Raw genomic sequence first — 13,581 nt, 5'->3', positions numbered from 1 at the left:
GACTTTTTTTTTTTTTTTTTTGAATGTATTGTAGTTCATGTTATTTTGTATATGTTATATTATATTATTGTTAGCTTGAAGCTTGGCAACTACTCTTTTGTTTATTTTTTGTTGGAATTCTTGAGAATGAGTTGTTAGTTGGAATTTGTTGTTGGCTTTATGAAGTAGGTTGTAAGTTGTAAGCTTCTAACATTATGAATGCTGAGAATCCAGATATTAGTCTGTAAAAAATGTTTAAGGATCATTGAAACTTGCTATCAGGTTTGAATGATCAAACTCTAACCAAAAGAGTTATGAAATTTGATATTAGAATGAATTTAGCTTGTGTTTCAATGTTTATGTTTATCTTGCCTTGATTTGCTTGTAAAAAAAGGACAAAAAAAAAAAAAGAAAAAGAAAAAAAGAGAGCAGGTGCCCAAAAATAAAAACGAGCTCAGCTCGTTTATTTGATAAATACTTATTAAGTTTGAAGCACTTGAAAAGGAAACGAGCCGAGCTCAAACATAAATTTTGAAAATTTCAACGAGCTTGAGCTAAGCTCGAACACACTAAAAATTTACTAAGCCGAGTTCGAACATGCAAAGCTCGGCGCGGCTTGATTCATATACATCCCCAACCAAGCATATGCCATGGAAACATTGGCTCATTCTTGCACCTTCGGCAATCAGGGTATCCTTAGCAGATGTTGTGTTTGTTGAGGAAGGTGATGATGAGCTCATTCACCTGCTCCGGGAGTTGTTCATGGACAAAATGGCTTCCTTCTGGCAAGTACTTAATATCTAAATCGGGCACAAATTGCTTCACGGCCCCACTCTTTATATACTCCTCCATTCCTGGATATTTGAAGACACAATCCTTCTCACCCATAATTAGCAGCGATGGAGCTTTGACTTTTGGGTCAGTTATACCGCAATCCACAGTTAAAGTCCTGCAAAAAAGACCAGGGTTTTCAAAACCAACGATTTTTATACTTTTGGGAGATCATATTGGCTTCATGAGAACCAAACAAGAGTAAGGTTGTCTGCCTCTGTGGTGGGTAGGGCAAAGTTTTCTTTCAAATTAGGTTAGAGTTGGAAGAAAATTCTTACTAACGTCTATCAAAAATATATGTGAAAATCGCATGCTCTCTTAAAAATCTAAGTGAGAATTTTTTATTTAAAAAAGAAAAAAAACATCTAAGAATCACATACATTTTCAAACGCGACTCATACCTTAGACAAACAAAATGTGAATTATGAGGTTATCGTTGTAGCAACTTCACTTCATGACTATTAACATACAACTTGATGATGTGGTAAAAAAAATTAGCTCTTGGATCAATATTTGTAAAAAAAAAAAGTACTGATTTTCATTACCACATCATTACAGTTGTATGGCATAGTTGTATAGTAGTCTACTAAATAGCATTACTCATTTTCTTTAGCCATTATTTGGTTCTTGAAGTATAGAGTAATGCGATTTAGTATTTTGTTGTACAGCTGGGATGGCGTGGTAGTGAAGATGAATTGTAAGCCATATTCAGATATTTTTCTTGTCTTTCTCTCTTGCTTTTAGAAATACAAGCGAAGCTTCAGACTATGGGGAGCTTTTATTTACCTGTAAGGAACCTGCAAGGCAAAACGGAACCCAGATTTTTCATACAAGGATGCATAGATTGAGAGATCTTCCTCAGAGAACCATGGCGGTAGAGGAGTAGATCGGTTAAACAAGGCCATGATTTCTTGCCCCTCGGGCGCAACCGGGACCTCACTTCCTGAGAACAAAGTATAGATATTCCTTATCACCGACTTAACATCAAAGCGGTTGAAATCTGCTTCTGCTCGCCCTGGCTCCTAGGATTACGTACAAAGAAATCACATTAAGAACATATAATTGAGTGATTGTTTAATATAACTGCATCTACTCCCTTAAATATTTTTCTCTGTTAGGATTGTGTTTATTTCAGAATGAATACATACCTGCCACCTTGATATATAGAAGCCTTCAGGAAGGAGATGACTTTGGAAAGCAGAAGGACCAGGTAATATGAAAGGAATACCAATTGTTATGACGCCGGAAACCCTTTCTGAGTGGATTACTGCTACTTGGTATGCCGGCATAGCTCCAAAGTCCTTCCCAACAAGAAAAGCCTGATACCAAAAAATTCAAGTCGTGGGGATGCATATTATGATCAAGTTTTTAAGGTTAATTCTTCTAACTTAACGGAAATACCAGTAATAGTATTGCCGTAGTAAAAGCGATAAAAATGATTGAAAATATGTGTTTTCAACTAACAAATCAATACACACGTTGATAATTGTAATGAAAACAGAATAGTTATTGAACTCAAAAAATTGCATTCTCCATACAATCATGATCCTCTTATGACAATCTACAAGCTCAGAAAGGCAAGAAACTAATTATAAAACTAATCTAAAATGGATCAAGTCGTTTAAAGATGGAAAATCATGGAAATTAATGAAAGTTTAAGGAGAAATGTTTGTTATCATTCTCTTATTCATCTTTTGTCTATCGCCATACAAGAGGTGTGTAAATCCACAATTGAATTTGTAGAACAAACACGTGGGTCCTACAGATTTAATGGTGGATTTAATAAAACAAAAGATGGACAAGAGATATGTAGGAGAATAATACCAAACACATCTCAAGTCAAAATGTCAAGAAAGAACTCAAAAGGAGTGGAATTAATTTGTTGCCAAATTCAAAAGATCGCTCAAATTATTCTTGCAACATATTGGTCCACTTGAGCCAACTTCGAGCAGATTTCGAGTGAAGCATTCTGTCTGGACTTAGCTCAAGCGGACTTCTAACGGATTTTTAGTGAAGCATTCTATCTTGACTTGGCTCAAATGGACTTGGGCCAAGTATTTAAGTGAATCTCTATGATTTTTTTTTTTTCCTAAGCTGTTTCTATGATTAAAGAACCGAAGCACTGCTTTTGGGGTTGGTTTTGCTACCATCAATTCTTTTCTTTTCTTCTTCTTCTTCTTTTTTTTTTTTTGTCAAGCTGTCCCTCGAGTCTCACATACACACAGGATTAGATCGCTCCAAAATTCCAATTTGGGACAAGTAGTTTGCCAGTAATTAACCCCATTTCCGTGAGTGATTGAATCATTATTCAAGCAATATTAAGTGGGAAGTGAGATTAATGGGAGAATAGTACCTTGTTGATTCCCAGAGAGTCAAGGAGGCTGACAACATCATCAACAAGGTCCTTGAAAGTTGCTTTCTCTGGCTCTGCTGGCTGATCAGACAGTCCATAGCCCCTGAAGTCTATGGCTATTGCTCGGTACCCAGCATTTGCAACAGCAATCATCTGCTTCCTCCATGTATACCATATTTCAGGGAACCCATGCAAGAACAGCACCACCTTAACACCTGCTAAAAAGTTCATTATTAATTATACAGAGTAGAAAAAACAAAAACAAAAAAGACTATGAAAGAACATGTTGGTATCAGATTACCGGTTCCAATCTCTGCTACATGAAGCTTAAGTTCTCTTACTTGTACATGACTGTGCTGGATCTTTTCCATTTTGGAGAGAGAAGTGATGAGCAATGAGTGAATTCAACAAGAGGTAAGTATGATTCTGGTTCATCAATGGACTATGAATCTGTCTCTCCTAAGGTCAAGGGACTTAATAGACTTCATCGCCCAACTACCAAAAGGGATCCAACGCTTTATGATTCCCCATACACTTGTACAGAAGACTAACTGTAGGTATATTATATTGTCTAGTTGCAGAGAAAAAAAAAAGTAGCATATTGAATTTTTATTGTAGTACTTTGATTATTATATTTTTAGTTGGTAGCTCATGAAATTGAAATTATGTAGTTGGGCACTGGTGAGAAAATTTGTCTTTGGCTTGACTATTGGCGCCTGGACGGGTTACTTCATGAAGTTTATGGACATAGAGCCATTTATGATGCTTGCAACCAACATGATGCAAAGGTGTCCAGTGTTCTTAGGGATAAAACTTGGATGTGGCAACCCGCAAGAACTGAAGATCTTGTTAAGATTCAAAGTAAGTTACCTTTGGTAAGCGATTGTGACCTGCCAACTTGGAGTATTTCTAAGAAAGTGTGTTTTCAACTGTGCGGATACTTGGGAAGTGATTAGACAGTCACATAGACATCAACAAATTCAGTGGTGGAAGCTCATTTGGTTTACGTTGGCAATCCCTCGACAAGCTTTCTTTCTGGGGTTGGCAGTACGTGTAAGCCTCACCACTGGGGAGAGATTGCTAAAGTGGGGTTTTGTAGGTAATGTTCTTTGTGTTTTTTGTTGAAGTTGCATTGAAGGTAGGAATCACTTATTTTCTTAAGTGTGGTTTCTCTAAATGAATCTGGTTGGGAAATGTTTAATTGGTGATCCCCCCAACTCAGTGGAAAGTTGTTGATAGAGGAGTGAAAGTTTTGAAAGGTAGGGGTTTGAAAGCTGTGCTATTCAGATTGTGTTTGAGTGCTACTGTGTACAATTTATGGCAGGAGAGAAATAATATCAGACATGGTAATCGTTTGCTAACAGAGGAGAAACTAATTCAGAAAATCAATTGGGAAGTTCGAATGAGGATCTTGTCTAGAGGACAATTCTTGCGCAGTAAAGCAAATAGGGTCTGTCGGACAGATTGTTTGGAGCCTGATGCTGATGCAGTCTCTGTGTTATGGATTGCAGATGCAGAAGATTGTTTGTAGCAGCAATTTCATGCTTTGTTTCAGTTGCAGATTTCTGTAGTAGCAATTGCAGTGTTTGTTGCATACAATGTTTTGTTTTGTTTTGTTTTTTGCAAATTTTTGGTTTGGGTGTTTTTGTAGATATATTGTGTAGTTGTTTGATCAGGAGGTTGTTGATAGTGGAGTTTCTAGCCTATTTGCTAGAGGGAGGTGTATTCCTTGTTGGTTTAATGAAATTATCATTCATCCCAAAAAAAAAAAAAATTAAAACTAGAGTGCTTTTTAATTAGGTATTTTACATCTTATTGCTGGAAATGTTCTAAGCCAAGCACATGTTGGCAAAGTCTTACTTATTCCCAAATATGTGCTTTAAGACAACCAAGCATATGCTGCCGTATCCTCATCAGATGCTGTGTTTGTTGAGGAAGGTGATGATGAGCTCATTCACTTGCTCCGGGAGTTGTTCATGGACAAAATGGCTTCCCTCCGGCAAGTACTTAATATCTAAATCGGGCACAAATTGCTTCACGGCCCCACTCCTTATATACTCCTCCATCCCTGGAAATTTGAAGACATAATCCTTCTCACCCATAATTAGCAGCGATGGAGCTTTGACTTTTGGGTCAGTTATACCACAATCCACAGTCAAAGTCCTGCAAAAATTAGGAAGGTTTTCATAAACAACGATTTTCATACTTTTGGGAGATCATATTGGCTTCATGAGAACCTAACAAGAGTAAGGTTGTCTGCCTCTGTGGTGGGTAGGACAAAGTTTTTTTTTTTTTAAATTGGGTTAGAGTCGGAAGAAAATTCTTACTGATGTCTGTCAAAAATATATGTGAAAATCACATTCTCTATTAGAAATGTTTATAAGAATTTTTTATTTTTTATTTAAAAAAAAAAAAAAAAAAACATATAAGAATCACATGCATTTTAGAATGCGACTCATACCTTAGACTAACAAAATGTGAATTATATGGTTATTGTTGTAGCAACTTTACTTCATGAGTATTATCATATAACAAAAATCACTCTAAGGCCCATTACCGATCATTTTTCTTTGAGTAATGCTATTTAGATTGTTATACGGTAGCCATACAAGTTGCTGATGTGGTAGTGAAAATTAGCTCTTAGATCAACACTTACAAAATAAAATAAAAAATAATAAGGATTGATTTTAATTACTACATCATTTCAGTTGTATGACAGAGTCGTATGGTAGTCTACTAAATTACATTACTCATTTTCTTTACCCATTATTTGGTTCTTGAAGTATAGAGTAATGCTATTTAGTATTCTGCCGTACAACTGAGATGAAGTGGCAGTGAAGATGAATTGTAAGCCGTATTTAGGTATTTTTCTTGTCTTTCTCTCTTGCTTTTAGAAATAAAAGCGAAGCTTTAACATTGCCTCAGACTTTTACCTGTAGGGAACCTGCAAGGGAAAACGAAACCCAGATTTTTCATACAAGGATGCATAGACTGAGAGATCTTCCTCAGAGAACCATGGCGGTAGAGGAGTAGATGGGTTAAACAAGGCCATGATTTCCTGCTCCTCGGCCGCCACCGGGACCTCACTTCCTGAGAACAGAGTGTAGATATTCCTTATCACCGACTTTACATCAAAGCGGCCGAAATCTGCTTCTGCTCGCCCTGGCTCCTAGGATTACAAAGTAATCACAACAATAACATATAATTGAGTGATTGTTTAATATAACTGGATTTGCTTCCTTAAATGTTTTTCTCTGTCAGGACTATGTTTATGTAAGAATGAATACATACCTGCCACCTCGATATATAGAAGCCTTCAGGAAGGAGATGATTTTGGATAGCAGAAGGACCAGGTAATATGAAAGGAATACCAAGTGTTATGACGCCGGAAACCCTTTCTGGGTGGACTGCTGCTACTAGGTATGCTGGCATAGCTCCGAAGTCCTTCCCAACAAGAAAAGCCTGGTGCCAAAAAATCCAAGTCGTGGGGATGCATATTATGATCAAGTTTTTAAGATTAATTCTTCTTAACTTAACGGAAATACCAGTAACAGTATTGCCGTAGTAAAAACGATAAAAGTAATTGAAAACCTGTGTTTTCAACTCACAAATCAATATACACGTTAATAATGCTAATGAAAACTGAATAGTTATTGAACTCAAAAAACTGCATTCTCCACACAATCATGATCCTCTTATGACAATCTACGAGCTTAGAAAGGCAAGAAACTAATTTAACACTAACCTAAAATGGACCAAGTCGTGCAAAGATGGAAAATCATGGAAATTAATGAAAGTTTAAAGAGAAATGTTTGTTTTCATTCTCTTATTCATCTTTTGTCTATCTCCATACAAGAGGTGTGTAAATCCACAACTGAATCTGTAGAACTAACACATGGGTCCTACAGATTCAATGGTGGATTTAATAAAACAAAAGATGGACAAGAGTTATGTAGGAGAATGACACCAAACACATCTCAAGTCTAAATGTCAAGAAAGAACTTATAAGGAGTGGAATTAATTTGTTGCCAAATTCAGAAGATCGCTCAAATTATTCTTGCAACATATTGCTCCAATTGAGCCAACTTCGAGTAGATTTCAACTGTTATAATAATCATTTTTTTTTTCTTTTTTTGTTGTCAAGCTGTCTCTCGAGTCTCACTTACACAGAGGATTAGGTCGCTCCAGTATTCCAATTTGGGACAAGTAGTTTGCCAGTAATTAACACCATTCGTGTGAGTGATTGAAGAACAATTTGGTATATGATTTATCTGAAGATTGTTCCCAGGATAACTCAAACTTACTGATGTATCTACAGCTAACAGAAAAAAGAGAAGAAAAAAAATTCCCTGATTTCAGGAGTAGATCAAATTTTCAGAAACTCTTTGATTCTTGTATTTGGATGATTGAATCAAATATTGAAGCAATATTAAGTGGGAAGTGAGCTTAATGGGAGAATAGTACCTTGTTGATTCCCAGAGAGTCAAGGAGGCTGACAACATCATCAACAAGGTCCTTGAAAGTTGCTTTCTCTGGCTCTGCTGGCTGATCAGACAGTCCATAGCCCCTGAAGTCTATGGCTATTGCTCGGTACCCAGCATTTGCAACAGCAATCATCTGCTTCCTCCATGTATACCATATTTCAGGGAACCCATGCAAGAACAGCACTACCTTAACACCTGCTAAAAAGTTCATGATTAATTATACAGATCGAGTAGAAAAACAAAAACAAAAAAGACCATGAAAGAACATGTTGGTATCAGATTACCGGTTCCAATCTCTGCTACATGAAGCTTAAGTTCTCTTACTTGTACATGACTGTGCTGGATCTTTTCCATTTTGGAGTGAGAAGGGATGAACAATGAGTGAATTCAACAAGAGATGAGTACGGTTCTGGTTCATCAATGGACTATGAATCTGTCTCTCGACTCTCTCCTAAGGTCAAGGGACTTCATAGACTTCATCGCCCAAGTACCAAAAGGGATCTCATCCAACACTTTGTGATTCCCCATACACGCGTCCAAAAGACAAACTGTAGATATATTATCTAGTTGCGGATAAAACAAAAATAAAAACAAAAGTAGCATAGTCAGGATTTTAGTTCAAGGGTCAAGATATATATATATATATAGGGATAAAAAAAAAAAAGAAAAAAAAAAAGGATAAACTAAACTTCAAAATAAAATAAAATAAAGATATAAATGAATATAACTGACTAAATAAATAAAAAAATTAACAAAATTTAATTATTATTTAAAACATATAAATGTAACTTACAATTTATTTTGAAACTTCATACGCATTAATTTTTTCAATTGTCCTTGGTTAGGATGGTATTCTTAAATTTTATTTCATAAACAAAGAACCATTGTCAAACTTGCTAAATTTATCTATATGCGAACTCGTTTAGAATTTGATTGGAGTTCAATAAAATCATTGTTATTCTCTATAATTTTAAATAACTATAATTCTATATTTCATACCATTAAAATAGGTAGTAAAAACCATATATATATATATATATATATATATATATATATATAATTAATTTAAATATTATACCTCGTTTCAGCATTTAGTGTTGTCACTGTTTGGTCAATTGGCCTTTCAACAATTTAACAAAAGGTGTCGCTTAGTGTGTACATTTTTTTAAAAAAATTTATAGTGTGTACATTATATGTGTGTTTGTGTCGCTTAGTTTTTATTTTATTTATTTTATTATTTATTTTTTTGTTTCTTGGTGTTACAAAACTATAAGTTAAACGGTGTGTTTCTTTCATTGTTTTAGACAACAAAAGACATTAACTAAACGGTGTGTTTTGTCATTGTCTTCTAGCTTCCTTCTTCAACTTCGTCTAAACTAAAAATTACTAAACGCTTGAAACTCAAAGTGACAATGACAGACAAAAATAAAATCATGTTGGCGTAAGTGTGAGCCGTGAATCCCGGTTTTCTTAAAATATATTTGCCTCTCATGTATGGTTGAGAGTGGGCAAATAAGATATCCTAAAGAAGTTTATCGGGAGTAAGAGAAATTTTTAGGAGGTGAGGGGGAACATTTGACCCCTCTCATTGTCTCAAACCCCACTCTTTTCTCCCCTGATTGTAGTTATATCGTAGTATGATTATTATATTTAGTTGGTAGTTGATAGGAACCACAAAATACTGAAAAATAAAGTAGAGGACTTTGATTGATAATGCATTTGATGACCTTTGCTTACAGACTAGGGCTACATTTATAAGCACTGATTATTATTTTAACATAGAAATGTTGCTGGTGCATTAGTGAGGCCAAAGTGCATGACCAAAAACTCGTAGCGGCCATCATGCATCCGAAATGCTGTTTTCAGAATATCAGACTCGTGTACCTGAATTTGGTGGTACCCTAAACGTAAGTCGAGTTTAGAGAAATAACATGCACCATCTAATTCATCTAGGAGCTCGTCGATCACTGGTATAGGAAATTTGTCCTTAACCGTGATTTGGTTGAGGACCCGATAATCCACACATCCGCCATGTTCTGTCCTTCCTGCATACTAATAAGATTGTGGAAGAATATGGGCTATGATTGGGTCGAATTAGACCTGTCTCTAGCATTTCCTTGACCATCCGCTCTATCTCGTCCTTTTGAAGATGTGCATAACGGTGAGGACACACGTTGGTAGGAGCGTTGTCTGGCAGAAGTGGAATTTGATGGTCATGGGAGCATTGAGGAGGAAGCAACGTGGGTTCAACAAAGAGGTGAATGAACTGGTCCAAGAGAAATTGCAACTGAGGTGGCGCTTTTGGGCCCGAAGCTGCAATTTCCCAGATTTCAATACTAGGAACACATTTTGTTTGGACCAACAGACTGCCCATAGGGCTCTCTTTTCTCAACACCTGTTCCATCATGCGGGCCCCTATCTCCTGTACATGCTGTATTTTGTTGCCCATGATTTTGTACTGTTACTCTCCTACTGTAAACACCATGCTTAGGTCAAAGAAATCCCAAAGAATGTGACCCAGTGTGTGAAGCCATTAAGCACCCATCACCATATCGCATCCTCCCAGGGGTAAAATGTAAAAATCAGCCGAGAATGAGAGGTTCTGCAACTTTACAGTCACGTCTGGACAGCACCCATCTCTTTTCAATCCTCCCCCATCTGCGATTCGCACCTCCAACACCGCTTCTATATCACCATGGCAGAGAGGTCGTCGCACCACCCGGCAATGGAGGAAATTGTGCGTACTCCCCGAATCTACCAACGCGGTGAGTGGTTACCGCTTGATGTACACCATGACCCGCATGGTTTGTGGGGTCGTTTCTCCGGCGAGGGCAGCAACGGAAATCTCCAGTACCTCTGCAGTTTTCGCATCCTCAAATACCTCTTCTACATCTTCCTCCGCTGCTTCTTCATCGTCGATGAGGAAAAGGGTCTTCTGTTTGCACTTATGTCCAGCCTCCCAGCGCGCGTTCATCACAATTATCGAAGAGTTGTTTGCGGCGTTGCTCTGTGGCTTCAGCAGGGGTCAGTCGTTTGACTGGTGGTAATTTCGGGGCAGCAGGTGCCGAAGGAATCGAAGGGGCTGCTGTGGGCTTGTTTGCAATTCTAGACAAAGGCTTGTGGTGGGTTTGCCTCTCTTCTTGCAATCGGGCTAGGCCAATGGCTAAGGTGAGAGAATTGGGTCTAAACATTTTAACGTTTAGATGGATCTCCTCCTTCAACCCACCGTCAAAGCTACTAATCAAGAAGGGCTCGCTCAACGTGGCCAGCTGTTCGAATTCCGTTTGGTATTCTCGAATACCGCCTATCTGGTGTAATTTTGCCAAAGTTTCAGCGGAGTCGTTGTACTCCGTTGGCCCAAAACGTGTCAATAGAGCCTTGAAAAATTCTGGCCACGCTACCAGGGGGTTGGCAGCCATTGCCCATCGATACCATTGTAAGGCCTCCCCTTCAAGATGGAATGAAGCAATGCAGATTTGCTGTGCTGGCTGTGTTTGGTGGTACTCAAAAAATTGCTTAGCCTAGACCAGCCATCCCAACGGATCGCCACCATCATAGCAAGGGAAATCAAGGCGTAACTAGGCCTGCACAAACGGGACGCTTATAACCGCTCCGCAACCGCTAACCGCTTATAGCTATTAACCGCATAACCGCTTTCAAAAGCGGTTCTAGAGGTAGGCGAAGGCGATTAGTAATCGCTAACCACCTACCCTTATAATAATATATTAAAAATTTGTTTGTGTTTGGTTATTTGGATTTGTAATGTTTTGGATTTGGATTTGTATGTGGATTTGTAATGTTTTGGTTTTGGATTTGTTTGTATTTGGTTATTTGGATTTGAATTTGGATTTGTAATGTTTTGGTTATAGATTTGTTTGTATTTGGTTATTTGGATTTGTATTTTTCTTTAATAGAGATTTTGGATTATTATTTAGATTTGTTAATTTTGTACCAAAAGGTCTAAATATTATTAATTTTTTTTAAAAATAAATTAAAACCTGCCCAAAAACCAGCCTAAAGCCCAAATTAAAGTGGTTTTCAAACCTCCGGTTATAAACATAATAACTACTAACCGTCGGTTATAAAAATAACCGCTAACCACCTACATGTAGGCAGTTGCGGTTGTTAAAATTCAATAACCACCTTAGGCAATTGAGGTTAGTAGTTTTAGCCAATAACCGCTAACTATAACCGCTTGTACACCCCTACGCGTAACACCCGAGTGTGGATGAAGTTGTCATTGCTCCGAGGCGCAGGGTTGTTTCCTGTACTGGAGTTGGAGTCTGGGGCATGAGGTGGTGGGGCACCACCATTAGCACAGCCTTCGCTGGACTCAGATTCCAGCCGCTGGACTCTAGTGGACAGCCTATTGTATTTCATGTGGAGAGCTGAAAGAACTTCCACCATATCTTTCAATTGTTGTTCAGAGCACTTCATTTGTTGCTCAAAACGTTCCATGAATCGAGTGAGATCTTGATCCATCTTTTGCTGCTTTTGCTTGTGAGTATGCATCATAGACTAGATCAGGGATGCTTTGATACCAAAATTATAGGAGCCACAAAATACTGGTAAATAAAATAGAAGACTTTGATTGATAATGCATTTGATGTCCTTTGCTTACAGACTAAGGCTACATTTATAAGGACTGATTATTAGTTTAACAAGGAAATGAGATACAAGTTATTGTCTTGCTATATTGGAATTGGACTATGAGGGAAAGTAGCTGTTAGACCATTAATGTTGGTGCTTTCCATGTTGAATACCCTGTATCCATATTTGCTGCCCTTTTATTGTTGCTTGCCTTAGGTGATTCTCCATTAACGATACTTACCTTATGCTTACAATACTTGCCTTGTGTAGTGCCCAACAGTAACTCATGAAATTCATCTATTATGCTTAGGAATAATTGCACCGTTGGTCCCTGTGGTATGCCGTAATTATTTTTCATTCCCTATGGTTTAAAAAGTGCATGGGAGGTCCCTATGATATGCAATAATTACAAATCGATCTCTACAGTCAAATTCCGTTAAAAATTTTAACAAATTCCGTCAAATGCCACGTCAGCGCCACGTGTCACAATCTTATTGGCAACACGTGGCGCTGCCATGTCCATCTTAATAAAATAATATAAATTTATTAAAAAATAAATAAAAATACTTATTTTTAAAAAAAATTTAAAATTCAAAAAAAAAAAGAAAAAAGGTGGCAAGGGGGTGGCGCGGCCACCCCTTGCCTGCCAGTTTTTCTTCTTTTCTTTTCTTTTTTTAAAAATAAATTTATTTATTAATAAATTTATATTTTTTATGAAGATGGACACGTGTCGCCATCTTATTGGCGACACGTGGCGCTAACGTGTATGGCTAACAGATTCCGTCAAAATGGTGGACGGAAAATCGACCCAAGGAGTAAAACGTAATTATTGCATATCACAGGGACCTCTCATGCACTTTTTAAACCATAGGGAGTGAAAAATAATTATGGCATACCACAGGGACCAACGGTGCAATTATCCCTTATGCTTATGCACCGGATTCCACCCCTTAGGACTTGGGCTTGTTGGCCCATTGAAAGGCTAACCAATCGAATGGGCCCGGTAGTGACATCCCCGCGGCTGCAGGAGAACCGGTACGCTTGTGAAGCATCGAATCACCTCCTTTATTTGAGTAAAATCCCAATCCTGATGCTCTCAGCCATATTTCTGGAAGAACCACATAGGAGTTGGTGAGGGGGGCACCATACCCTTTCTAGCACAATAACATGTGGCATTTAATGTTAACATAACCGTGCATGCCATCGAAAGGATTACTAGGGAAAATCCCTGCCAAAGTCGATGACCAGACATCATGGGCAAGCCATGCACGACCCAATTGGAAGACAACACCTGGCAGGGCCATGCAAGGAAAGGACCGCCTTCGACTTAAGTAAGGAAAGACA

General features: G+C 37.8%; 2 protein-coding genes across 3 annotated transcripts; both read right to left on the bottom strand.

Annotated features, from left to right (window-relative positions):
- Positions 1 to 412: 412 nt before the first annotated feature.
- On the bottom strand, positions 413 to 3,681 carry LOC133860820 (uncharacterized). Of its 2 annotated transcripts, none has more exons than XM_062296446.1 (5): positions 3,465 to 3,681; positions 3,164 to 3,381; positions 1,959 to 2,129; positions 1,597 to 1,832; positions 413 to 928 (listed from the first exon to the last, which is right to left on the bottom strand). In XM_062296446.1, exons 1-5 carry the CDS (start codon positions 3,532 to 3,534, stop codon positions 676 to 678), a joined length of 948 nt encoding a protein of 315 aa, XP_062152430.1. In that variant the 5' UTR covers positions 3,535 to 3,681; the 3' UTR covers positions 413 to 675. The 2 variants fall into 2 exon arrangements, with proteins under 2 accessions (XP_062152430.1, XP_062152431.1); XM_062296447.1 differs by having other exon boundaries at positions 3,164 to 3,378; positions 3,465 to 3,666.
- A 1,256-nt stretch (positions 3,682 to 4,937) lies between these two features.
- Positions 4,938 to 8,158, bottom strand: LOC133860823 (uncharacterized). Its single transcript, XM_062296448.1, has 5 exons — positions 7,932 to 8,158; positions 7,628 to 7,842; positions 6,455 to 6,625; positions 6,097 to 6,332; positions 4,938 to 5,326 (listed from the first exon to the last, which is right to left on the bottom strand). The coding sequence occupies exons 1-5, from the start codon at positions 7,999 to 8,001 to the stop codon at positions 5,077 to 5,079; spliced, it is 942 nt and encodes a 313-aa protein (XP_062152432.1). The 5' UTR covers positions 8,002 to 8,158; the 3' UTR covers positions 4,938 to 5,076.
- Positions 8,159 to 13,581: the final 5,423 nt, after the last annotated feature.

This window comes from Alnus glutinosa, chromosome 2 (assembly GCF_958979055.1).
Source record: "Alnus glutinosa chromosome 2, dhAlnGlut1.1, whole genome shotgun sequence".
Classification (NCBI taxonomy): domain Eukaryota; kingdom Viridiplantae; phylum Streptophyta; class Magnoliopsida; order Fagales; family Betulaceae; genus Alnus; species Alnus glutinosa.
Note: the sequence above shows the minus strand (reverse complement) of the source record. Positions and strands in the feature narration are given on the sequence as shown.